The sequence below is a fragment of the Eriocheir sinensis genome, chromosome 27 (genome assembly GCF_024679095.1).
Source record: "Eriocheir sinensis breed Jianghai 21 chromosome 27, ASM2467909v1, whole genome shotgun sequence".
NCBI lineage: Eukaryota > Metazoa > Arthropoda > Malacostraca > Decapoda > Varunidae > Eriocheir > Eriocheir sinensis.
Window position 1 is genome coordinate 18308631 of NC_066535.1, and position 26784 is coordinate 18335414.

General features: G+C 46.4%; 1 protein-coding gene and 1 long non-coding RNA gene across 2 annotated transcripts in view; one reads left to right on the forward strand and one right to left on the reverse strand.

Moving 5' to 3' along the window:
- The window catches only part of LOC127004242 (uncharacterized), a 49191-nt gene that overhangs the window by 7145 nt on the left and 15262 nt on the right, over positions 1-26784 (reverse strand). Inside the window, exons 2-3 of the long non-coding RNA XR_007757707.1 lie at positions 24479-24536; positions 8055-8130 (exon numbers count right to left, since the gene is read on the reverse strand). This is a non-coding gene — a long non-coding RNA (uncharacterized LOC127004242). The remainder of the gene's footprint in view (positions 1-8054; positions 8131-24478; positions 24537-26784) is intronic.
- On the forward strand, positions 83-4427 carry LOC127004241 (achaete-scute complex protein T5-like). Its single transcript, XM_050871801.1, has 2 exons — positions 83-187; positions 373-4427. The coding sequence occupies exon 2, from the start codon at positions 1905-1907 to the stop codon at positions 2688-2690; it is 786 nt and encodes a 261-aa protein (XP_050727758.1). The 5' UTR covers positions 83-187; positions 373-1904; the 3' UTR covers positions 2691-4427.

Genomic DNA, 26784 nt, shown 5'->3' on the forward strand with positions numbered 1-26784 from the left:
GGCTCGCCTAAGTACGGAGAGGGGGGCGTGACGTCAGAGGTGAGGGTTCTGACGGTGGGTTGAGGGGGCGGTGGGTAGGTGCGACGGTGCGAGGCAGGCAGCACCAGTGGTCGCTGTGCCCTCGACGCGGGAGGACAGCTCACAGTGACCTCCCGCCGCCTCCACACTTTCCGTAGCTTCAGCAAAGGTGTGACTGGGCTGAATGAACACAAAGCGGACGGACGCCTTCTAATAATGTTTAACTTTAAAATCCATAGTGCTCATTATTAAAACAAGCAAATTTAACATCACAAATACATAGGTACTTTAAAATACAGTATATGCGATATAATCAAGATAAGACTGCACATCTAAGTTTCCCTCTGTTTTCAGGTCCCCTGCTTGTTGTCACAACGAGAAAGAATAACGCACGCCAGCCAAGACCTTCGTGGGCGTGATCCGGACAGTGACAAGCGTGTCACAGGGGTCGTGAGCCTCGTCACGCACACATCCTCGGCGGGTCCAGTGACGAAATAATCATGAGTCTGACACCTCGAGGCCAGAACAACCAGAACTGACACATCTGTATGACATTGAAGGCTGTGGCTGACGTCCCTTCCGGTGCCATACAAATTCTCGCCGCAAGTGTCAGCGCATGAGGTGGAGGGAGGAGGGGAGGGCCGAGAGGAGTGGCAGTCTTCCGTTCCTTCCCATCAACACCTCCTAAGGAAGTAACATGTTGCTTGAGTGGACTGGCACAGACTCTTAACATTTTCATTCTTTTCAACGACTTATTAGAGTGGATGGTAACGCACCTCTGACTCTTGATTCTGTGCCAATAGTTCGAGTGTGCGGACATCGTGTTGAGTGACGAAGTGAGTGGTTTGGCTGACACGCCCCGTGCAGTGCTGTACTAGTGTGGTGGGGAGGAGCCGTGCCTGTCAACATCACGCAGCCTCAACTCTCACCCTCTCTTGTTGAAATTTAGAACTTTTTGAGTGTGGTTCTCCTCACTCTTGTGTGGTATAATCATAGTGAGTGACGAAACTCTGATGGGACTGGTGAGTGGGTAACGTGAAAGGAACTAAGTTAATGATTAAGATACAGCAATAACTTTCATCGCCATCTTCTACAGAAACAACAGCTCGGCCTTCGTGGAATAAAGTTATTAAAGAGGGATGACGTATCGGTGAGGGCGTTTTGATGTTGAGAAACTGGCAGCGAGGTCGTAATCAAGAGAAACTTCATGAAACTATCAGTGTGCTTATCACCTTGAGTAAACGACGAATAATTTCGTAGAATCTCTGCCCAGCGGTCAGCGAGGTGGTGGCTGTTGTGGTGATTGTGGTGGTGGTGGTGCTGATTGTGGTGTTACAGTGGTCAGTCCTTCGCAAAAGAAAACTAGATTCAGCGTGCTCGGCCGGGTTGTCTCCTAAATTAATTGGCGGTCAGTTGGGAGAAAACTACACACGCTAATGTCGATTTGGACAGGAGTAAAAATGGCAACAAATTAGTGGTGTCAAGAGAGAGGCGAGCCTCCGCATCATGACGGGGCGCGAACGTTCTGCTGCCGAGCAGAGGCTGTGTAGCAATTCTTTATGTGACGGTGAAAAGTGATACGCGGAGTAATTATCGCTCCTGTGGTCCGCTGCTCCTCCGTCAGTGCCAGTGTGGGTGAGGAACTTGAAGCCCCAGCCTTCAGGTGGGCCCGCGCGCCCAAGCCAAATGCGAGACTGGTTATCTGCCACAGCAGGACTCGTGTTTAATGTGGTCTCCAAAGTGGTGTTTTGTAGATTGAAACAAGTTTGAGTGAAGGTATAAGGCTGCTTGCTCTCTCTTGTGTTTGGTAAACTCAACGGTACTCAAGATAGTGATCTCTAGTGTCCACGGTGGTGCGTCGGTGAACAAGACAGTAGTCGTGAAATATGATCGACAAGATGGAATCAGGGAAGACGGACCAGACTGAGGAGGTATCGTCGTGTACCGACAGTAATAACAATAACAACGACGGTAACTGTGTGGAGCAGCGCCGGCCCACTCGGTTGGCAGAGAAGTATGGGCTGAGGCCCCGGACTATCATCAGACGGCTGCAGCTGGAGAGAACCAGAGAGGACATCCCACAGCGGCAGTTCAAGACTTCTAAGAATCGTCCCCCTCCACTGTCCAAGTATAGAAGAAAGACAGCCAACGCGCGCGAGAGGCACCGCATGAAAGAAATTAACGACGCCTTCGAAACCCTTCGCCGTGTGCTGCCAGACTTCTGCAGTCGGCGCGCGGCAGCAGCCATGACCAAGATCACGACCCTCAAGCTGGCCGTCAGTTACATTAGGGCGCTGTCACACATCCTGGAAGACGGGCACCCCGGGGACATAACGTTCTTTGACGGCTTGAACTTGGCAGAAATAGCAATGAGCAGCTCCCCGGCTCCTCCGGACGGCCACGCCCGCCCCGTCCACTACGCCGCCCACGTCGGCCACAACGCCAATGGGGCACCGGAGTTTGCTTCACCCGCAGCATCGGTCGCAGCGTCCCCCACGCTGCCTCGCACCTCCCTGAGCAGCGGCAGCGACCTGAGTGACCTGCTCTCTGACGACTCCTGCGTCTTCGAGGACAACCTTGACGCGTTTGATGACATCCCCGCCCTGGCCGAGGCCGACCCCTTCGCCCTCCTCATGACGCCAGACACAGAGGCCATGGCGCTCACTTCCTAGCGGAGAGACTTACTAGACAAGAGATGCTGCACCGGCAGCACTCAGACTGTTGACCTGAAAATATACTGTCAGGGCTAATTAAATACCCGTAATGACAGTGGAACACCACACTTTATTGATTTGGGTATAAAAAGAAGTATGGTGACGTGGCAGTTTGTGGGTATTTATGTAACTCATCAGATCTGATCGTTTTGAAACACGTTTAAACGTTTAATATCTCTGACAATGAAAAGCTGAAATATAATTTGCGTATTGATTCATTAACATTACAGCTCCTTCCTTCCCCACACCTTTCCTTACATCCGCCCTGTCCCTCTTTCTCTGACCCCGAGGTACTTTCCTTAACGTAATATGCTGTCTCACCCATGAAGGGTTTGCTGTCCAGCGCAGGAACTAAAACCCATTTAGAAAGTATATTTTAGAAATAATGGTTGTGTCCTCGAATCGAGGCAATACTATCCTTCATTAAGCGATCTCGTTTTGTTTTCTTTCTCGGAGATGATTCTAGTCTAGGCAACAGAAACAAAGTCGACACTTTTCTTGGGTCGAGCATAAAGAACACTGTATTCAACCTTCGCTACTAAAACAAAAGATAACACACTATCAGGTGATTGTGTAAATTGTATATTAGATATACGTTTCGTCAGGACCGGCGCTGAACTTGCAATATCAGAATAAGCGGAAAAATGTTATTCAACTGTACATAATTACCCCGAGATATGCAAGAGTCAGTTACGATAACTTCATTAAGATGTAAATCCAGGTTGTAGGTCACTAAAAGCTAAATTAGTGAGAGAAATGCTTTTTTGACCCATTATTTTAGACTGCAGATAATGATATGCAGTTTCTATCTGTACGTACTCAATATTCGGGTCCTCACGGCCGTCAAGGCATGCACGTGTCTGTGTACGCGGCCAAACCTGTGCTTAGGTGGCCAGTCGGCGTGAGCGTCTCAATTATCGTGTGCGTCGCGCCGTGTCCCCGTGATCGCATGTGGTTGTGCCATAAGTACAAAAAAAGTACGCGAGAAGTGAGTTTTTGTGCACCGTAAATGTAGGTGTGCTAGCGATCCTGCCGCCCAGCCTCGCCCTCTCAGGCCCTCCTGCCCCATCCCACCCGCGCCCCGCCCCGCTCCATCTCTCCTCGCCCCTCCCGCCTTTACACCGCCCTACCTTATTGCAATTAGCCCCGCCACCCCCTCCCTCCTCTCACCGCCATACCCACCCACTCAAACCTGTCCTCACCGCTGCCGGGATGGTGAGGGAGAGAAGGGAACACGTCAGGTCAGGATCACGGTACCCTTCCTCTGCCCTCCGAAGCAAACTCCCTCCACCCCTTTTCTTTTCCGATTCTCCCGTAGACTTCAGCGGTTCCTTTCCCATTCCAGTCCCTTATTACCTCTTCCAATGTTTCTTTTATACAAACTCAAGCCTTTCCCTATCCATTTCTATCCATTCTTACCTATTTCAATGCTTCCTTACAGACTCATTCCCTCCTTTACCCATTCCAGTCCCCTCTTATTTATTCCAATGCCTCCTTAGAGACTTATTCATCTCCTTACCCATCCCAGTCCTTCCTCACTGACTCCAGCCCTCCCTTACCTATACCCGTCTCTTCACACCCATTTCAATCCATCCATACTTACTCCTGTTCTCTTGCCTTCTTCAGTTTCTTTGCCCATTTCACTCCTTACCCATCCTAGTCCTTCTTCACTGATTCCAGCCCTCCCCTACCCATACCCGTCTCTTCACACCCATTTTAATCCATCCATGGAGACTCCTGTTCTCTTACCTTCTTCAGTTCCTTTGTCCATTTCTCTCATCACTTATTCTTGTCTCTGTTAATCCATTCCAATCCCTTCTTACCTCCTCGCCCTCCCCTTTCTATCTCATTACCTCCTTCAGTTTCTTGCCCATTTCTTTATTCCCAGCGGTTGTTTCTCCTTATTCATTCCAGTCCCTTCTCACCTCCTCGGAGTGTTTCGGAGAGAGGTAGGGTCGCTGCGGGCACCGGGGGAGGCGGAGGAGGGGGCAACCACAGCGAAGGGCGAGGCTTGGCAGGGGTGACGAGTAAATAATGACACACGGAATCTATTGTACATGTTCTTTTTTTTATTATCATATTATTTTTTGTAATAAATGCGGGTAAGAAATGGTGTATTTCTATTTTCCTGTAGCTAATTCTAAGCCTTCTCTCCCGAAATTGATCTTTCTTTTGGGGTCTTGTTCGCTTTTCTTTTGTTGGCGCAGCGATTAGTGTCCTTTTTTTGTTGCTGTTTTTATTTTTTTGCCCTTGAGCTGCTGCCTTTTTCTTTTTACAGCAAAGGAGACGGCTCAAGGGCAACAAAAAGAGTGCAGAGAGAAAAAAAAGGCCGCTACTCACCGCTCCCTTGCTGTAAAAAAAAGCACATCAATCATCTGGGTCAAATATATCCCTCTGAACGTACCAAAAAATACATTATCATCGGTGAGTGAGGTGCTTTAGCGCATTAGTACCGCGCCCCTCAGTATGCCACACGGCCAGGGTTAAGTCACTTATTAATGGACGCCTTTTATGTTTCCGTCCAGCAGGCAGACAGTGGTGGCTCGTGTTAATGATGCTTTACAAACTGGTTATAAGATTAGCATGAAGGGCCGTTCGAGGCGGAAATACAGTACAGGCACCATTTAGTCTAGGCTTATTTGACCTTCATTATAAGAGTAAACCGAGTACTGCACCAATACTGTTATCATTACTCTTAAAGGTAAAGGTGGGAGCATACGCTATAGCTACGCGTGGTGGCGGATCTCATCTCCGTCCCTTTGTCCCTTGTCTGAGGTGGAAGAGAACTTATTACCCCGGAACACAGGGCATCCGGGTGACATGTGACATCCGGGTTACCACAGTTTACCTTCCCCAGGTTTCCTCAGGTATCCATTACTTGCCTATCCCGAAAGCTGAATGAACAGTTGGGTGGGCTGCACGCCGACCGCCCAGGCTGGGAATCAGAACTCAGACCCGCAGATTCGCAGTCAGGGACGCTTACCACTGCACCACGGAGGCGTATATTACTATTGTTGTCGCTTATGCTACTACTATTACATGACCTTTCCGCGCCTCGGAACCTCGACATTGAGGAGTACTATTACATGACCTTTCCGCGCCTCGGACACCAAGCTACCAGTAACGGGCCATGGCAGGAAACGGGCTGAAGAAAACGCTGTATACCCGAGCGCCCGCCGAGTGTCCCAAGAGCTTCTACGTTACGCCCATACAAGGCAGGCAGGGGAGGGTGCGGCGCGGCGAGGCGAGGCGGCGGGCTGACTAATGTAAACATCATCCTTTTGAGCGCCTCTCGGTAAGGCTTCTTTGGCTATGTAAGGAAGTACCTCTAACAAGCCCTCAAATGAGTAACTTTTGACAGTGGCAGCGTGTTAACGGGTATGTTGGGGGAGTGGGAGGGAGAGGGATGGAAGGAGGGGGGGAAGAGAGGGGGGAGGAGAGAGAGAGAGAGAGAGAGAGAGAGAGAGAGAGAGAGAGAGAGAGAGAGAGAGAGAGAGAGAGAGAGAGAGAGAGAGAGAGAGAGAGAGAGAGAGAGAGAGAGAGAGAGAGAGAGAAAGAAACAGACAGGAGAGAAATACAGAAATAGAAAAAAAAGAGAAAAGAGAAATAAAGAAAACTCCATCAGGCAGAACCAAGTCACAGGACACTAAGAACGAGGACCACGGTCTGGCACACGGTCTCCAGGTCTCCCATTAGGCAAGCTTTCTTTGCTTATAAGGACATCGCCCGACGCACTACGACAAAGATACATACGAATAAAAACACGCGCGGAAAACACACACACAAACAAACAAAGAAACATCACCACACTCTCTCCTCACCCGAAACTGACCTCTCTGACCTTCGTTCTAATTTCTTCTGTCGGAGTATCGTCTAGCGGGCTTTTTTTGTTGCTGTTTTTTTGTTTTTTGCCCTTGAGCCGCCTCCCTTGCTGTAAAAACACACAGAAAGAAACAAACATCAACACGCACACGCACACGCACACACACACACACACACACACCTTCCCGTGGCATCACCCCTCGCTTCTTTGGGTTGTGTGGTGGGCAACGGTACAGCCAAACAAGGAAGATTATTATACGAATGAGTTTAACATCAAGGAACCAGTTTTCCTGAGAGCTTTGTATTGAATAAAGTGATGTGCAATGAGGCCTAAACACTTGATTATTTTAGAAATTGCCTCAACTAGCAGCGATGTCATCTCGAATATGACCTGATGTTTTCTTTTATTTTATTTTGCCTACGTGCGTGCGAGGCCGTGCGAACATGGGCTTGGCAGGGTGTCGGCAAGGCAAGTGGTTAGTTTTTAGAGGTACTTCGCACATCTCCGAGCCGTTTAAGGCAGTTCTCCGGCTATGGCATCACCTGTATTACCACCGTTTCCCCGTAGCAGCTCACCGGCCCCACCACGCATAACAGTGACACCCCACGCTGTGCTATATTTAGTATGCTGCTCTCCATTCCGTCACCTAACATGTTCTGTCTCCGTAGCATCCCCTTTACCTCCCAGCCCATGCCCTAAATCCGCCGAGCTCTGACCCAAGAGAATAACATCTCCCGCTGTGTCAAAAATAATTACATGTACTGCATTAGAGCTCGCCGCCTTCCACGTTCTGTCGCTCCTGTCACAGTAACACGTCTTTACTTTCTCTGCCGCCTCACTCTGTCCCTCCCCAACCTCTCCGCCCCGCCCAGCAATGCACTTAACCTCAGAATCGCAAAACGTGCAAATGAAACGCCAAGTCCACTTTAGTCGTTCATCATACAATGCAAATTTAGCCAACATTTTAACATTTTTTACAGGTTCAGGCTAAAAGGGAATTCTCCTCGACTGTCTCCCCAAGAACATTCCTCATGAACGTTATGGCTTTCTGGGGCCGAGGGTAACAAGTGTAATGAATCGTAAACGTTCATCATTTACGAGAAAATGTGGTAAGAGTTAACAACAAAGGGCAGGAGCAGCTTCCCGCCTGAACGATGGCCTCCCTCCTTTGTTCCGCGACATGCAAATGGTTTCGTCAATTAGTAAAAGTTTTTCCCACCTGTCAGAGCGAATTTACCTGATAATGACGGCGACAGGTAAAGCCAGGTAAAGTCAGTGACGTTCAGCAACAAACTTCATCACACTTTCAAAACAGCCAAAGAAACACGAGACATTTCCACCAGCGAATTCAGGTTTCTTCCTCCCCCCAAACCTTACATTATAAACCTAAAAAAGGCAAAATCCTAAACTTGTTGACTACTTACTTCTGCGTGAAGAAAATCCTCCTCCTCGCTTCGCTTATTACCTGAAATATAATAAAGGGTCTATGAAACGCTTACCTGAGGACTAATTGTTGAGTTCACGAAGGTGGCGTGCACGGGGGGAAAGGGGACAGGTAAGGAAGCGGCGTCAAAGCTGAAGAAGAAAGAAAAAAAATATTAAGCACTTTATTAGACACTTTTGGCTTTATTACTCATAGCAAATCACGAACAACAGCTAACCTAAAACATACTGAGGGAGAAAAATAAAGAGAACTGCGAAAAATGAAGAAAGATGGAAGAAAATGATGGAACGATAAAGAAATACTAAGCATCCATCAATCACCACGTCGCCACTCACCCAGGTACTGCATTCTGCGCCCTGCCTCGACGCCTCCCGCCTTCCTCACCGCCTACCGACCCTTACCCAGCACGCGAGAACAGCAGCGACGAGAAACACGATAATATCCACTTAGTCAATGTGTTTCTCCGGGTGCATTAGTCAAGGCAGGAGAGAAAAATAGATAGATATACAGATAGAGAAATGTGTCGTTTTATCTTCTCCCGGAGTTTAAATGATCAAGATAAGAAGGCAGAAAAGAAAGAGGATTTTTTAATAACGTTTAGCCTATGTCGCCGGTAGTTTTTTTTTAGTGGGGCCTGGTGGTCGGCCCCAGCCTGTTTTGGAGCAGGCAAATGTTTATAATGGCGAAATATTACTTGGCTCATGCTGCCCCCCAGAGCGCCTCTTTGATCCTCTTTTTAGAGAGACTCTTAAGCTCTGGTTGATAAGTGGTCTTCAGGGCAGCATGTGAGTAGTCTTAGGGCAGTCGGCAATGACTGAAAAATTGCCAGCTTGTAGCGGCGGGTTGGACGCGAACCTGCATCCTCCTGGACGCCACGCCAGCACACTGCCCATTCAGCCACCGCCTCCCCTAATTTAATTACTTTACCTATTTTTACCTTTGGTCAAGAAATAGGAGGCAGAGGCGAAGAGTAAAAAAGGCGTGGACGTGTTTTATTATTTTCTCTATCGTGGCAGCGACAAGCGAGGGACAGGAGCTCAATTAAGTCTCTCGATGTAAATTCATGAGCGAGTTCAGACAGCGAGGTGACGAGGACGCTCTATCGGTGTGGACGGTGAGCGGCGGTCATGTGTATCCGGGCGTGTTTATGTTTGCTCTCGGCCACACACAAAAACAATAATTAAATGCACCGAGATAAACTAAATACAAAAGTGGAGGTTCATTCACGCTGGTAAGGTTCAGGCGGTGCAGGGAGGGAGGGAGAGGGGGTGGGAGGGAGGGAAGGAGGTGCATTGGTGGATGGGTGGGTGACGGTTAATGTTGGGGAGGGGGGAGTCTGTGTGCGTGTGTGTGTGTGTGTGTGTGTGTGTGTGGACGGGGCGGGGACGTGCAGGGTGGCAGTGTCATTGGCAGCGCAGTAAAAATAATAAACACTCAAGATAAAGCTGACGGATGAGCGGCGGGGGGCGGCCGTCGCGGTGGCCCTGCGCTGACGGAAGGACACACACGCTATCGCGACGCGCACATGATGTATGGACAATGAAGGTGATTAATGCAGGTACACGGGCGTGGCGGCGAAGGCAGTCCCACCACTTGTTAGCAGCTTATCGCCTCGTCGCCACCACCACTACCATCCTACCGCCTCGCCCCCGCCATGCAGCCACCAGCCACCACCGCCATCCCAGGGTCGTGTTTGTCTAATGCCTCATGATTAACGGCACCAGTTAAAGTGACAAATGAAATCCTAAAGAGACGCTTGTGTAAACTTAAAAATCTCTTACTGTTAATCCCTTTACCTCAAGTATCGAAGTTTTTTTCCCACTCAAGAAAACACATATATGCCCATTAGTGTGATAAGCATCCGCTGAAGTTCAAAGCTCCGTCGGGTATATCCACTCTGTAATACTCTGGTCAATAATTCAATCCTGCACTTGCTCGGGGCGTGACGTGGGGGAAGGGGGAGTCACAGGGATCCAGAGGCCTGCGAGGGTCCCCACTGACACACCGTCGACTCACTCTCTCTGCACCCTCACAAACGACCCTTGTTAGCGCTCTCCGCCGCGGTGACCGGTGATGCGTGTCCATTGTACTCCCGCAGATACGCTCCGTCACCTTAGCGAGGCTAGGGGTGTGTGTGCGTCCTCTCGGTGTGGGTCTGATGGAGGTCTTGTAGTTCTCATGGTATGCTCTTCGTCTCCACATTCTTGATTTACATGGTCTTTATCGTAGTCGGGATCTATTTTCGTCACTGATCATCGTTGTCGTGGTCTCCCGTCTATATTGCAGTCGTGTTTTTATCATCTTCCAGTTGCTAATAATGTTACGTCGTAGCTATTGAGTGTATTGTGGTTATCTTCGTCGATCTGTATCCGTCGCGGTGATCATCGTTGTCGTGGTCTCTCTTAGTTATAGTCACCGTGTTTTTTATCGTCTTATAGTTGCTTATAATGTTCCGTCGTAGTTATCGAGTTTGTTGTGGCTATCTCCGTTCAGTTCGCAATCTCGATCTGGGAGGTATCTGAAGTTGGGGTCTTGATCGTCGCTCTTTTCGTTATCACCGCCATGTTTTTATCGTCTTTCAGTTGCTAATCATGATACGTCGTAGTTATCGAGCTTGTTGTGGTTATCTTCGTTAGTCTCACAATCTTTATCTGGGAGGTATCTGCAGTTGGGGTCTCGGTCATCGCTGTCGTATTTTTGTGATCTTCCTCCTGGTTGCAACGTTTGGTCAATCCCATCCTGTTTGTCTCGATCGTCTTCATCGTGTCTCCGCTCTGTTTGTAGTCGTAGTATTCGTGTAGTCTCCTTGTTTGTTGTAGTACATTTTCGTAGTCATGTTTCCCGTTGTCGTAGTGCTCGTGTCTTCGTCTTGGCCTTTGGAAGGTAACTGTAGTTGCCTCCGAAACCAGTGTCTGTCCAGAGGTTCGCTTACTCCTTTACTGAGCAGAATCATCGCTTTTTATTACTCACTAGATAATGGCCTTAAACTTTTTTTGTGACGAAACTTCTCCCACTCAAGGCATGTAGGCGGGACGATATATTTCTTAGCTAACGTTTTCGCCCTTCTGGGTTTGTTATTACTACGGATTACCTAATTGCCAGCCCCTTTACAAGATACACATACGTTATAAGTATCTGTCTGTGTGCCTTTCTCTGAGTCTTTCACTTTCTTGTTTCTCCGTCTGTATGTCTTTTTTTTGGTGTGTTTGAGCAAATGTCAATTATGTGTATGTGTTCCTGCCTTTCTGTACTTTTATCGCCTGTGTCCATCTGCCTTAACACATGTCTCTGTTTCTTCGTCTCCCCTTCCAAGTACTCGCTCGCATGCCCCAATCTACTCCTGTATGTGTATGTTCTCTTACCTTTCTGTACTTGTATTTTGTGTCTATCTGCCTTTCTGTCTGTCTCCGTCTTCTCGTCTCTCCTTCCAAGTACTCGCTCGCATGCCCCAATCTACTCCTGTATGTGTATGTTCTCTTACCTTTCTGTACTTGTATTTTGTGTCTATCTGCCTTTTTATCTGTCTCCGTCTTCTCGTCTCTCCTCCCAAATACTCACTCGCATGCCCCAATCTACTCCAGTATTCTGGCTCGCCTCTAAAATTTCCCACGGATCACCCTCGCTCATTTTTTGCCATTTTTTCTCCCCATCTGGGTACAAGCGTGCCTCGGGGAGGTGGAGGCGCAGGTGGAGGTGGAGTGAGAGTCATTTACTTTAATATCTTGTTCTTAACTGGTTTTCTCTTTTCAGCCACTACATCGGAATTAAACGTTCTCCCTCCCCACTCGCGGCTCCTGTGATTTAAGATATTAACTTACTTTTAATACCAGTCCTGCGGTTGGCTCTTATCTCAATTTTAAGACTATGAATGACCTTCTTTTAATATCTAACTTAATTTTGGAGTTTTCTCGCGGTTTGCGGTTCTCGCGTTTGTGGAGGAGAGTGCTCAGACCCGAGGCTTGAAGTGCTCTCGTCTCCTTGTCTGACCTTGTGTTTCTGCTCCTCTCCGCGATATTTTTTTTTGCATGAGGGAAAAACTAGTGTTAGAATTCTAAGCATATTCAATATCAGTGTCTTTTACTTCTGAAATTAATGCTTATACAACTGTTGATTTTTTTTAGTTAAAAATTCCCAAAAGTTTCGTTACCGAGCAGTGTGAATATCTTGTGCCTTAACTAAACAAGTAATCGCGCTTACTATGTGGAAATATTTCAGTGTTCCGCAGAGAAAATATCAAGCACCGATTTAAGGGCGGACAAATAAATATGACACCAACAAAATAGGGACTTAATACTCCTGTGACAATGAATGTAAGAAGCAGCGACAACATGTTGACCGCCTACTAATTTCTACTTTCTTCCCTTGTATCCACACACCTCCCTCCCTCCCTCCCCTCGCGTGGCCCAGCAGTACCAACCCGACCCAGCCAAGCTCACTCCAGGTCGTTTCTAACATATCCTTAACTTTCTTCAGTAATGCATTGATTCACGGGCCGGCAAATACCTATAACAAACATCAACCAAATTTATGATTGGTGTGTATTAGTAAACAATTATTTCCGACCCAAGTTTCAACTCTTCATGACCTTCCTTAAAGAAGACTCTTCCCCAGCATTCCCCAGTTCGTCCCCAGCATACCCCAGCCTTGCCCCCAGCGCGCCCCAGTCGGCCGCCTCCCGTCCCAATCTGCGAGGCGCCTCAACGCTCTCTTTTTACCTCCACTGGAATTATTTTACCAGTTTTTGTGCGGAGGGTCGACGGGGGTGAGGCTGGATCTTATCGCTTCTGGCCCTCCCCTCTCCACCTCTCCCACCTCCTCCTCCTACCTTCCTCTCCCCTCCCCCCATGCATCCACTCACCTCAGTTACTCTGTTGATTACTCGCAAGTCCGCCCTTTTAAATAAGTAAACGACAGGGGAATTAGTATCTACGCCATTTTAATCTCCCTTAGCCTCTCCAGAAGGTGTGTTTATCTCGGAGTTAAGAGTTCGGGTGGTGCAAAAAAGTATGGCCTTTAAGTCTTCAGTGCATGCCTTTCTCCACTTGTTTAAACGCCGCTCTGGTTTGATTCTTGCCTCGAGAGCGGGTGTCACTTACCGCTGTGTATGCTTTCACGTGAGAACACACCGCTCAGAGCCTTGGGAACAGGAGGCTTACGGGAAAGAGAGACAAGAATAACAGCTTTAGAAATCCGCAGATGTCTTGGGAACGGGAGGCTTACGGGAGAAAGACAAAAGAATGACTGGTCTTGCAATGGGTAGACAAAAGAAATAACTGCTGAAGAAGTCTAGCAATTTTTAAAAAGAAAAACTGCCCAAAAAAGTCACCGCTCAAAGTCATCGGAACTGGAGACTTACGGGATATACGTTGATAATAGAATACCTGCTTCAAAAGTCTTGCAATGGTTAAAAAGGAAAAAAATCGCCCCAAAAGTCGGTTAGTTCACAAATACGAAGCATAATCACATGAAGAATATCACTTGTAATTTTTAATAGCAGGTTGATAGGGCGAGGGAAAGAGAAGATTAGGAGCCTTACAAGTTAAAAGAAGCTCACCCAAAAAGTCGGTTAGTTCACACATGCAAACGAGGCATTATTACCACAGGGGGAAAAAAAAACCACCACTTCGCGTCTTGAGAATATGAGGTTTGAAAGCATAAAGGAGAAAAAAATTGCTTCAGGAGGTTTGCAGAGAAAAAGAAAATTGCTTCAGGAGTTGCAAATAATAAAAAAAGCGCACCCATTAAATAGATTATTTCCCACGCATGCGAGTCACTGCCACGGGAAAAATACCTCCTGGCGTCTTGGAAACAGGAGGCAAGAAAAGTGGAATAGTGTCATGACTTTCGCACGCCACAAACAAAGACAAAACCGCATCTTGTACGACGTGTAACCTCATGCACACGAAGTATTATCACAGAAAGAATAAAGAATACCATCTATACTCTTGGAAACAAAATACTCAAAGGGAAACAAAAATACCATCTATACTCTTGGAAACAAAATACTTATAGGGAAACAAAAATACCATCCATACTCTTGGAAACAAAATACTTATAGGGAAACAAAAATACCATCTATACTCTTGGAAACAAAATACTTATAGGGAAACAAAAATACCATCCATACTCTTGGAAACAAAATACTTATAGGGAAACAAAAATACCATCTATACTCTTGGAAACAAAATACTCATAGGGAAACGAAAATACCATCTATACTCTTGGAAACAAAATACTCATAGAGAAACAAAAATACCATCTATACTCTTGGAAACCAAATACCTATAAGGAAACAAAACATAAGGTGCCTAGCGTCTGACATGCCTAGTCTTACATGCTAAAAACAAAAGCTTATTCAATACGTTTCTTTAACTTTATACACACAAAGCACATAAAGACTACCACTTCGACTCGTGGAAACAAAATAATTATAGATCTTTAGGAAGACTGAAGATAAAGTGCCTACAGTCTTATAAGTTCAGTAAACCTCACCCAATCAGTTTGTTCACACCCACGGGGCATCACCACAGGGCAAACAGCATCTTGTCTAGAGTCGTGGGAACAGAAGACCTACAGAGCAAAAGAAAAGGAATTAAAGACCAGGAATTTTGTACAGTAAAGAAAGTCTACCCAACAAGTCTGTCTGTTCACCCTCACGGAGCAGAGAGAACAACGAGAGAGCACAGCAGACAACCAAAAACACCATCAAGTCCTGTAAACAAAAGCCCCACAAAGCAAAGGGGAAAAAAAGTTAATTAAGGAGTCTTGCAATTAAAAAAAAATCCAATACGTAAGTCTACTGGTTCACACGGACGAGAAACAAGATTATTAGAGAACAAAAGAACAAGGTGGATGGTGGCTCCGAAAACTTGCAAGGGAGAAAGGAAAAAAAAAAGCTCACTTAAAAAGTCAGTTCACTCACACACACGAGGCAGCATAGCGATGGGAAAAAACTTACTCCGGCACCCACTACAGCTCCGCCGCCGCCTCCGTCACCGGGTCGTGCTAGAGCCTGCATGTAACCATATTCTTAAACATCTCGGCGGCCAAACGCACACATTGAACAAGGCTTTCGCAGGAGTGCTGGGCATTTCCAGAGGTAGTTTTATAACCCTTCTGGTGGTTTCATCATTATTTTGTGCCATGAACCTGCAAGAACACTCATTAGAACGCGATTGATCTTCTTTTGAGCCTTTGGAAATAGTTTATGTGAGGGGTGGAAGCGTCTGAGAATACCAACCCTGCCCCCGCCGCTCCGCCCCGCTGCCTCATTACTCGGACCAACGGTGTGTAGCGGGTCACGATCCATCAGGGCTTAAGACTGATTGGGATTTATTTCGCAGCATTATCAGTGTAATAACTCGCTCTTGCTCGTTGGTGTTTTTTATTTCTCTCCTCTTTCGTCTCCTTTCTCCTGCCTACAAGTTACCCTGCCTGTCAGTTTGTCAGTCATATAGCTGACGAGCCGACTGACTGACTAACTGGTTGGCTGACTTAATTAGAATGTTGACTTGTCCTTATTACCTGTCCAATGAGAGAGAGAGAGAGAGAGAGAGAGAGAGAGAGAGAGAGAGAGAGAGAGAGAGAGAGAGAGAGAGAGAGAGAGAGAGAGAGAGAGAGAGAGAGAGAGAAATGAGAGAGAGAGAGAGAGAGAGAATCAGTGTGCGACAGAACCGGACATATTATTCCCCCGGCAGCATCTAACAACGAGGGCATTTTCCATTAACATATTGCTATCAGGCGATCTAAACTGTCCTTCTGTGTCGGACGCCCCGGCTATCGTGTCGCGGATAGCGCTAATGATCGCACCTGTGTGGCTCGGGCAAGCGTCTGTGTATGAGGAAGAGGCTCGCAATAATAAGAGGCATCAGCGCAAGGTAACCGGACGGACTGACTGGTTGGCTGATGGGAGGGATCTATAAACGCTGTGATCTTGGGTTAGTGTTTTGTTCCTTGGTTTTATCTTACGGGGGAACTGAAGTGGGGGATTAGATGACACACCGGGTAAAGCGAATATATATACGTGATCTTTTTTTTATTATTTTTGTTATTAGCCGTATGTATTTTTTTGTTTGTTGTTGTTTTTAATGTTTTGTTCCCTGGGTTTTATTTTACGGGGAAACTGAAGAGGGGAATTAGATGACACACATGGTAAAGGGAATATATATACATGATTTTTTTTTTATTATTTTTGTTACCACCCGTATAATTTTTTGTTTTGTTTTGTTTTGTTTGTTCAGTTCTGTTTTTTTTCTCTCTCTTTTATAGACGCGACTATTTTAAAGAGAACGTACGTAACGAAACCACTTATCTTTTATTTCTTTACACGTATTGCTTTCGTTCAGGTTGTTTTATTTCTTCCTCGTTCTCTTTTTTGTTTTCTCATTTTCTCTCCTTTGTCACCTCTTCTTCTCTTTTTCTCCTTCATATTCCATCTCCTCCTCTTCTTTTTCTACTCCTCTTCCCTCTCTCTTGCTCTTACTTAACTCTTTCTTATGCTCTTTTTACCTCACCTCAACTCTCTATCTACTCCTTCGATTTTTCTCTTTTTCTATCTCTTCCTCTTTCTTTTCTACTCTTCTTCCTTTTCTCTCTCATTTTACTCCTTCTCATACTCTTTCCACTTCACCTCAACTCTCCTCCTCCTCCTCCTTCCTCCTCCACCTCCACCTCTATCTTCACCTCTACCTTCACCTCCACCACCTCCTTCTTCCACCTCCCCTCACTCCTTCTCCTTCGAACCAGACCCCAACTCAATAACCGAAGACCAACAAAATATCAACAAAATGAACTTGACTCTTATCAATAAACATTTCCCTCCTTACTAATAAACGAGGCGGAGAATTAGCCATTATGCTCAAATATTTCAGGTCCTTACTACTTCATTATTAGCCTCAATTAACTGGTGTCGAAACTCCTTAACAAACCGCTAGATAATTACGCTACTTAAGAGGGCAGGTTGGCAGCTCCGAGGAAGGTTAAGTAATATAGATGAAAACCAATAGCGGCGGTGAGCTTCATAATTTGAGCGATAAATCTCACGGGTCGGCTTCCTGTCTGTCTACACCTTCCCTTGGCAACACTTCTTTTTCTCTCTCCCTCTCTCACTATTCCTCTTTTCCTCCCTCTTCTTCTATCCGTCTATTCCTCTTTCGTATCTTTGTTTCTTTATTCATCCCTTCTTTCCTCCTTTCCTTCATTTTCATTTTCATTCCCTCTTCTTCCTCTTCTTCACCTTAGCCTCCCACAGCCTAATGACCTTACTCGCAGCGCTCCCTCCTTCCCTCCCTTCACCCACCTCGCCCCTTCCTCCCCCGCCCCGAAAATGACCTCTCCGGGATCCACAATTATTCCGAGTCGACGTCGAACACGGCCCGTCCCTCCGGCCCGCCTGACACCTGCCGCCGGTAACAAGTGAGCATCGGGATTACAATAAGGTGTGATCGTCCCTGTATACCGAAGGAGCCGAGACAATAAACGCATTAGCATCTCTGATTCTAGTGGTATTTGACCCTCTCGCCGTGCGCCCCGACCCTCCATTGTCGCTCCGTCTTCCCTCCCCTGACGCCCCGGAATGCCAGGCTCCACTCGGGTGTCACCGGTGAGATAACCCGCGATCTATTGTCTATTGGCCGCGGGGGGAAGAGGAAAAGAATAAGAGAGAGGGACAGAGGGAGAGATAGAAAAGAAATAATGTAACATCGTATATATAGTTGTGTCCGTCCGCCCCTCATGAAAGACACAAACACCTGATGCATATGCGGGTGCCAACACACACATACACATACACGTTTTTTTACTGATTCATCTCCGTGTGTTCTCTCTTTTTTCTTTGTCTCAGCAGCATCGCAATATTATTTATGTAGGTAAGAAAATGGTTATCTACGATCCGTTGTTGCTGTTTTCATTGCTACGTGTGGATAGCAGTAGTAGCAGTAGTAGCAGTAGTAGTAGTAGTAGTAGTAGTAGTAGTAGTAGTAGTAGTAGTAGTAGCAGTATCAGTAGTAGTAGTAGTAGTAGTAGTAGTAGTATCAGTAGTAGTATCAGTATCAGTATCAGTAGTAGTAGTAGTAGTAGTAGTAGTAGTAGTAGTATCAGTAGTAGTATCAGTAGTAGTATCAGTAGTAGTAGTAGTAGTAGTAGTAGTACATAAGAACATAAGAACATAGGGAGACGTAGTAGTAATATTGGTTGTAGTAGTAGTAGTAGTACTAGTAGTAGTAGTAGTAGTAGTAGAAGACGCAGTAACAGTAGTAGCAGTAGAAACAGTAGTATAATCAGCAGTAGTAGTAGAACAGTAGTAGCAGCAACAGTAGTAGCTTCAGCTGTAACAATAGCAGCAGGTACAGTGGTTACAATTAAGATAATACGACGTTCACTCCCACCCCCTCCATCATGGGCGGCGGCGGAGTGGTAGCGGTGGCGGCGGCGGCGGCTGGACCAGTGCGATAAACGCCGGCACAAGCGAGTTTTCGTGCATCTCCCCGCAAAAAGAAGTAAGCGACAAAATTACCGATTCCCAGACAGGCTTAAAGGCATAAATAACCCAAATAATTATGCCAAAATGATAGGCTCTTGCGGCTCCGGATTGCATGGAATTAACAAAAACACGCTTGGGGTCCGATGCTGAGGCGGGCGGTTCGTTTGGGGCTAATCCACTTCGCATAAATTAAAAGATCGTCGTCAACTGATTCATGCAAACAAAAATGACTTCCTATTAACACTCCATCTCGACCCGGGTTGTTAGGGCGGCGGCGGGACCCGGGGACACACACACACACACACACACACGAGAGAGAGAGAGGGAGGAAACAGAGAACGAAAAAATAAGAAGAAACGAACCCTGCTCCTCAAATGATGTCCCTTCTATGCCCGCTGTCACCTCCGCACACGCACACGCACTCACACAAACCTCCCCCTGACCCCCAGAGCCCTTTCCATCCTCCTACTTCTTCCTCTTCTTCCTCTTTCTCCTCTTCTGCCTTCTCCCTTTCTTTCTTGTCATCCATTCTCATCCGTATTCTTCTCTTTTTCCTCCTCTTCTCTTCCTCTATTTTCACGTGTCGCTCTTTCTCCTCTACTTATCTTTCCTCCTCCTCCTCCTCCTCCTCCTCCTCCTCCTCCTCCTCCGCCTCCTTCTCCTATTCTCCTATACATTCTCCTCTTTTTCTTCCTCTTCTCTTTCTCTTTATTTTGCTGTGTCCCTCTTTCTCCTCCACTTATCTCTCCTCCTCCTCCTCCTCCTCCCTTCACCGACTTCAATGAGCTTTTAACACGCGAAATTTTTATCATTGAATCTCCGTGGCCCGAGAAACTATTACGGGCTTTCACAAAACCTGCTCGCCGAGCCCCGCCGGTGATTAAACAATAAATTGAAAACCGGCGGACGAATTGGTAAGTGATGCGCGTTCCCACTGACTTGCTGCTAGTGGTGGTGATGGTGGTGGTGGTCGTAGTGGTGGTGGTGGTGGTGGTGATGGTGGTGGTGATGCTTTCTCTTCTTCTTCTTCTTTCTTGTTCTTTTTTCTTCGTCTTTTGCTTTCTTTTTTTATACGCTTTCCTTCTTTTTTTTCTTTTTCTATCTTTTGTTTTCTTTTTCTTCGGGTTCTTTTTCTATCTTTTGTTTTCTTTTTCATTCTTTTCTTGTTTTTTGCTACTTTTTCTTTTCCTTTTTCTTTTTTGTTCATCTTGTGCTTCCTCGTTTCCTCCTTCCCCTCCTATATTTTTTACTTCCCCTCCTCTTTCTCCTCTTTCCTCCCTAATTTTTTTTTCTCCCTCTTCATTCTTCTCCTCCTCTTCTTTTTTCTCTCTTTTACCTTCTCACTCTCCTTCTCTCCTTTGTCCTCGCCCTTTCTTGTCTTCTTGTTCTCTTCCCACCTCATTCGTCTCGTCATTTTCTTCTTTTTCCTCCTCTTTCCCATTATTTTACCGTGTCGCTCTTCCTCCTCCACTTATCTTGCCTCCTCCACAACCTCCTCCTTATTCCATTGTCACGGCCGCCTTCTCTTATCTCTTTCCCGTCTTCCTCCTCCTCCTCCTCCTCCTCCTCCTCTTCCTTCTCTCAAACCATCACATTATTCTTTCCTTACTTTTTCTTCATATGTTTTCTTCTCTTCTACCAATTACAACCAAACCATAAGAGAAAAGAAAACATACACATACTTTAACACAATCAATTTTCATCTCCTAATAGTAAAAGATACGGTGAAGAGGAGCGACAAATCACGCTTCAGCCTCACGGACGGACGGAGCCAAAAACATTAACACCACGAACGAATGGACGAGGACAAAGGAAGAAGAGGAGAAGAAATGACGCTCGCTCTTTTTTTCATTCTTCCCTCTCTCTATATATTAACCTTAACCCGCAGCGAAGTACAAAGGTGTGAGTGTATTACAGATAACGTCGACGGCGAAGGCGGGAGAGCGGGAGGGAGGGGGGTCGAGAAGCGGCGGCGTTGGTACTATTGCTTGAAGGAGGGGGAAGAGAAGGGTTGCGTATACGGTGATCACTCAGCAGCGTTGCCAGCGCCCGCCCCGCCCGCCAGAGGAGAGGAATTTATCTGAACCAGTCATGCAATTTCTTCATCTGGTCATCTGTGGGTCGGTACTCTCCTCCTCCTCCTTCTCCTCCTCCTCCTCCTTCTCCTCTTCTCTCGCGGCCCGGCACACACCCATAATTTTAGCACCTTTGGTTATGAACGACAAGGGTAATTGAGAGAGAGAGAGAGAGAGAGAGAGAGAGAGAGAGAGAGAGAGAGAGAGAGAGAGAGAGAGAGAGAGAGAGAGAGAGAGAGAGAGAGAGAGAGAGAGAGAGAGAGAGAGAGAGAGAGAGAGAGAGAGAGAGAGACTAAACAAAAAAAACAAAAAAACAAGAGATAAGGAGTAAACATAAACAAAACAACGTAACACTCACATCTAACAATGTAACTTACGCTAATAACAAGGAACATTATCACACCTAAGACGTTATCATCAGGTAGTCTGAGCAAGGAAATCACTACGATACCCAAAACGAATGCATGTATAGAGCGTACAGGACAAGGCACAAAGGTCTACACAGTGAGAAAGAACATAACCACACCTAAGACAGTATTATCAGGTAGTCGGAGGAAGAAATGAACTGCGATAGCTACAGCGAATGCATGTATAGAGCGCACAGAACAAGGCACACAGGTATAATAGTGAGGAAGGTCGAGCTAGTGTCCAGTCAGAGATCAGATGTCGAGGCGGGCAGAACATTGATCATTCTGTCCCGACAACACGACACTTCCTTACGTGCTTTGGGCCGAGGGCAGGTGAGCGAGTCCCCGCCTTAACCTGGGACGGGGAACGAAGCCTCGCCTCTGCTAGGGACGCATAAATATGGCTCGCTTTTTCTCGGACAGGTTGGGGATTCCTCGGACGGGGCGGGTCAGGCCAGGCGGACCGAACGCTAAGTGATGCACATAGTAATGGAGGACCCTGCATAAAACAAAGCCATTTCATCGTGTAACTGGCAGGTTATTTGTTTAGTCCTTCAGAGTGTACACCCCGTAGCCATTCCCTCGCCTCCACGCACGCCAACACCCCGCCAACTTACTAACAGAACGATAAATAAGAGAATATTATATAGACGCCCACCCCGGTCTGCCTTTTACGAGGTCTAACACACCCCGACGTCGTGCGAGGCTAAGGTTGGTGTTCTGAGACGCTTCCACCTCTCACATCAGCTATTTCCAGAAGCCGCAATGGAGATCAGCCGGGTTCTAATGGGTGTTTTTTTAGGTTCATCGTACAGAAGAAAGGTCAAACTATCAAAAGTGTCATAAACCCCCCTCAAATATGTGTGCTTGGGCGCCGATATGTTCAAGAATATGACCCTTAATGAACGGAGGCAACCGAGGCAAGGAGTAGGAGAGGGAGAAGAAGCAGGGTAAGAGCAGGGAAGACATTGAGTTGTTTTGACTTGTGGACGAGCTACCCATCGCGGAAAATGGTAAATCGCGAGTATAATGGACGGCTTATGAGACGCCGGTGCGCGGAGAGCGAGAGTTAGATAGATGAAGAGACAGCGGAGGAGGAGGAGAAGGCTCATGAACGTAAAAGGAAGAGATATACAACTAAAACAAAACTGATACTGAACGTTAGATGAATATGAATGTTTTATTGAGAGAGAGACTTGAAAAACTAACATTCTATACGGAACACGAACTTATAAGAAACAAACAAACATGAAGGAAGGAAATAAGTAGTAACGAATTGATATTAAACGATAAAATAAGCTTGAGTAGATACCATATTGATACTAAACGTTAGATAGATAGACATAAATAGATAGATAGAGAGAAAAACAAGAAAGAACATTTTATATAGAACATGAACACACACACAAAATAACTATGAAGATAAGAAATAATGACTAATAAAGAAATCTGACACTGAACGTTAAACTGCCTGAACAGATCCTAAACAAACAAGGAAAAAGGAGGAAGAGGAAAAAAAAGCAACAATTTAGTATGTCGCCTCAACCTACACTTTTCCTCTTACTCTCGTTTTTTTATTTTTTTATTTATTTATATTTTTTTTTTAGCTCCGTTCCTCCCATAAGTTTTTGCACCGAATGTTCCGACAACGAATCAGTGACTAAGCAAACGCGTCACTAAACGAACAAGGAAAAGAAGGAGAATGGGAAAAAAGTAACAATTTAGTATGCCGCCTCCGTCCTCACCTTTCCTCTTCCTCCTGTATTTTTTTGCACTTAACGTTCCGGTGCATTTAATAGTAACACGACGACGAATCACTAACTAAAACAAAATAAAGGAGAAGGAAGGTGGAAAAAAAGAGTAACAATTTAGTATGCCGCCTCCGTCCTCACCTTTCCTCTTCCTCCTGTATTTTTTTGCACTTAACGTTCCGGTGCATTTAATAGTAACACGACAACGAATCACTAACTAAAACAAGATAAAGGAGAAGGAAGGTGGAAAAAAAGAGTAACAATATAGTATGTCGTTTCAGCCCTCACTTCTCCTCTTCCTGTCATATTAATTGCACTAAACGTTCCAGTGTATTTAATTGTAACACGACAACGAATCAGTAACTAACCAAACACGTAACTTAAAAAAAAACGAGGAAAAGAAGGAAGGGAAAAAAAGTAACGATTTATCATGTCGCCTGAGTCCTCACTTCTCTTCCTCTCGTATTTTTTTCTTGCATTAAATGTTCCGGCGCATTTAATTGTAACACGACAACGAATCAGTCACGCTGCCTTAACGTCGCCGGACTAAAACCGTAGAGTGAAAATTTACCGGGGGGTGGGGTGGGGGGGTGGGGGGTGAACATTAGCCTTCAGAAGCGATGGGAGTAAACTGCTCGGGTGGAGGAAAATCTGTTTGGAGGAGGCAATAAAAACTTCACCTTAATCTCGTTTTGCGCACATTGCCCGGCGCCGTAAAAAAAATTCTCACTTTTGTCCGTTCCAGTTTGCTCCTTCCTTCTCGTCCCTGCTCCCCCCTTGCTCATTTCTGTTTATCTCCTGCTTGTTTTTGTCCGTCCCTGCTAATTTTAGTGCGCTTCTGCTCGTTCCTGCCCTCCCCTGCTTGTCCCTGCTCATCTGTGTTCACCTCTGCTCGCCTTTCTCCGTTCCTGTTTACCTTTGCACATTCCTGCTCATCCCTGCTATCTTCTTCTCGCCTCTGTTCACCCTAGCTTGCTTTTGTCAATCCCTGTTTACCCTTATTCGTTCCTGCTTGTTCCTACTCTTCTCTGCTCTCCTCTGCTCCTTTCGGTTTGTCTCTGCTTGCTTCTGTCCGTTTTTTATTACCGTCGCTCCCTCCTACTCTTCCCTGCTCCCCTCTGCTCGCCTCCGCTCCCCCTCTTTTTTGCCTTGATGGCCTCCCCAGCCCCTGTTCACCTGCAGTCGCCCCGCCCCACAGTAGCGCCCTGGCTCGGCTAATGTCTCGCCCTCAGCCCCGACATAAGCGTGAAGGCACGGCGCGGCGGGCATTATCCCTCCTTATGCGCCGCCCTGCAACCCGCCGACCCGCGCCCGACGCCCCTTATTGGGAGGTGAAGGGCAGCGAGGGCGGGGGCGCTGGGTGAGGGTGTGGGTGTTAAGTGGGAGGCGTGAGGTTAGCGGGAGGGCATGTGTTGGATGGGTGGGTGTAGGTGTGTGGGTGGGTGTGTGGGTGTGTTGGTAGGGAGGAGAAAGGTTAGTTGAGGACAGGGCGTTCGTTGGGCGGTGACGGGGGACTTCGAGGACAAGACTGAAGGGGTATTTCCACGAACTCTTCCCTTGCTATTGTTATCGTTATTATTATTATTTACTATTACCATCATTATTAGTAGCAGTAGTAATAGTAGCAGCGTATCACCATCATCATCATCACCCCTACCATCATTATTACTAGTGCAAAAAAGTAAAGACGCTTCGTAGATATATAGAGTCTGAATCCATTTTCCTCCGTGACCAAAACAATACAAAGAACAAAGGAGTGTACTTACCGACGCCAGGCTGCGGCTCACACGCCTTTCAGAGACCCTGCCGCGGCGCCATCTCGCCCTGGTGGGAAGAAGAAAAAAAACCTGAGTGAGCCTTTGCAGCGAAGACAAGCTTGGCAGCACTTGGATGCCAGTGTTTGCAGCAGAGACAAGATAGGCAGGAAGTCAGGTGCGTATTCTCAAACATTCTGGAGCTCACACACGCACCTACAGTGATTTTGGTAAGGCTTGGTAGAGGTTGTGGGTATTTCCATGGGTAGATTTCTGAGCCGAGTGACAATTTGACAAGGCTTCTCATACATTTCGGAGCTTACACACCCACACTTAGTAAGGCTTTCGTAGAGGTTGTATTAGTACGAGCCAAGCGACAGTTTGACAAGGATTCTCAAACATTTCGGAGGTTCCACACCTACACTTAGTAAGGCTTTCGTGAAGGTTGTGTTAGTATGAGCCTAGTGACAGTTTGACAAGGCTTCTCATACATTTCGGAGCTTACACACCCACACTTAGTAAGGCTTTCGTAAAGGTGGTGTTAGTATGAGCCTAGTGACGGTTTGACAAGGCTTCTCAAACATTTCGGAGGTTCCACACCTACACTTAGTAAGGCTTTCGTAGAGGTGGTGTTAGTATGAGCCTAGTGACGGTTTGACAAGGCTTCTCAAACATTTCGGAGCTTACACACCCACACTTAGTAAGGCTTTCGTAGAGGTGGTGTTAGTATGAGCCTAGAGACGGTTTGACAAGGCTTCTCAACCATTTCAGGACTCACACTTCCATATTTAGCAAGGCTTTCGTAGAGGTCGTATTAGTACTTCCATGGGTCGTTTGTTGAGCCTATAGTGACAGCTTGACTAGGCTTTCCCACCATGAATGTGAAAAAATACTCATGAGAATCCGACTAATTTCCTTTGTGGCCTTTGGAAATATTTGCTGTGAGAGGTGGAGGCGTCTGAGAAAACAGCAGTCTGAGAATTGCGGCAGAGACAAGCTGAGCAAAGCCTTGACGTCAGTGTTCCCAGCAGAGACAAGTCCAGTTCAGGTCACGGGTCCGGTGGGTGGCATAGAACCAGCGCCTTGAGGAGGATCGCGGTAACAGGTGGAAGGTGAGGCGGCGACTCCTGCGGCGAGGGGCGTGGTCGACACAGCACTTTGGCTGAACGCGTAGATTTCAATTTACTCGCTGCGTCCTTTTTTGGGGGAAGTGCGCCAATTTGTAAGCACCCTCCAGTCAGTACTCACTCAAGCAGGAAAAACAAACCTTCCCAGGAAAATCAATCTGAGGTATTAAATTTACGTATTGCCATAAGTAAAATTACTGAAGATTCTTAATTCGGATAAAAGTTAATTTCTTAGTAGTTTTTATCATCTTTTATGTGTGCAATAATTAAAACGGCAAGTACAAATCACTAACATAGTCTAAATAGAAGTGATGATCAGAGTTGTATCTCATCAACTTTAATTACAGTACTTTACGAGCTTGTCACGGAGATATATCAGTTTTGCTTTGCCATGACGCGAACATCCATCTGTGAGCGGCTTTCTCCTGCTCCTCCTCTTCCACCTCCTCCTCCTGTGCCTTCATCCGCCATTTCACCTGCTTGAGAAATGCCTGATCAAACTTTTTTTTTTTACAGGTAAGGAGACAGACAGTTCAAGGGCGTAAAGAAAAATATATAAAAAAAGCCCGCTACTCACTGCTCCTGAATAGAGATCAAAGGAGTGTCCAAAAGAGAGGTCAATTTCGGGAGGAGAGGTGTCGGTTAATAGATGTAAGAATGCTGTCAGTACCAAGTTAAGCGTGGCAGGTATCGGGGTGAGAGAATCAGGACAGTGGACAGTATTCTTCGACGCTAGCTGCTGCCTCTCACATCAACTATTTCAAAAGATTAATCGAGTTCTCATGAGTAATATTTTTCACGTTCACGGTAAAGAAGCTTTGGCACACTACCACCAGGGTCATGTAACTATCCATGGAAATGCTCACAACTCCTACGAAAGCCTTGTAAAATGTGTATACTTGGATGTCGATAGATATGTTTAAGTATATTGTATAGCCCTAGAGGTGACGGGTATGCTAGGTTAGGCAACGGCTTGAACGGCACAGTGCAGCAGGACAAGACGAGGCATATTGGAGCGGCTTATGGGCTGAGAAGGGAGGAGGGGAAAGCACAAGAACTAATAATATTGGCAAGGGAGAGACGGATCTGCTTAAGGGTAGGACTGGGGCGCGGTTAAGGAACATGACAACGCCGGGAATAGGCTGTGCAGTGCGAGGTGAGGCATGGTAGGACGGTTTATGGGTTGAAAAG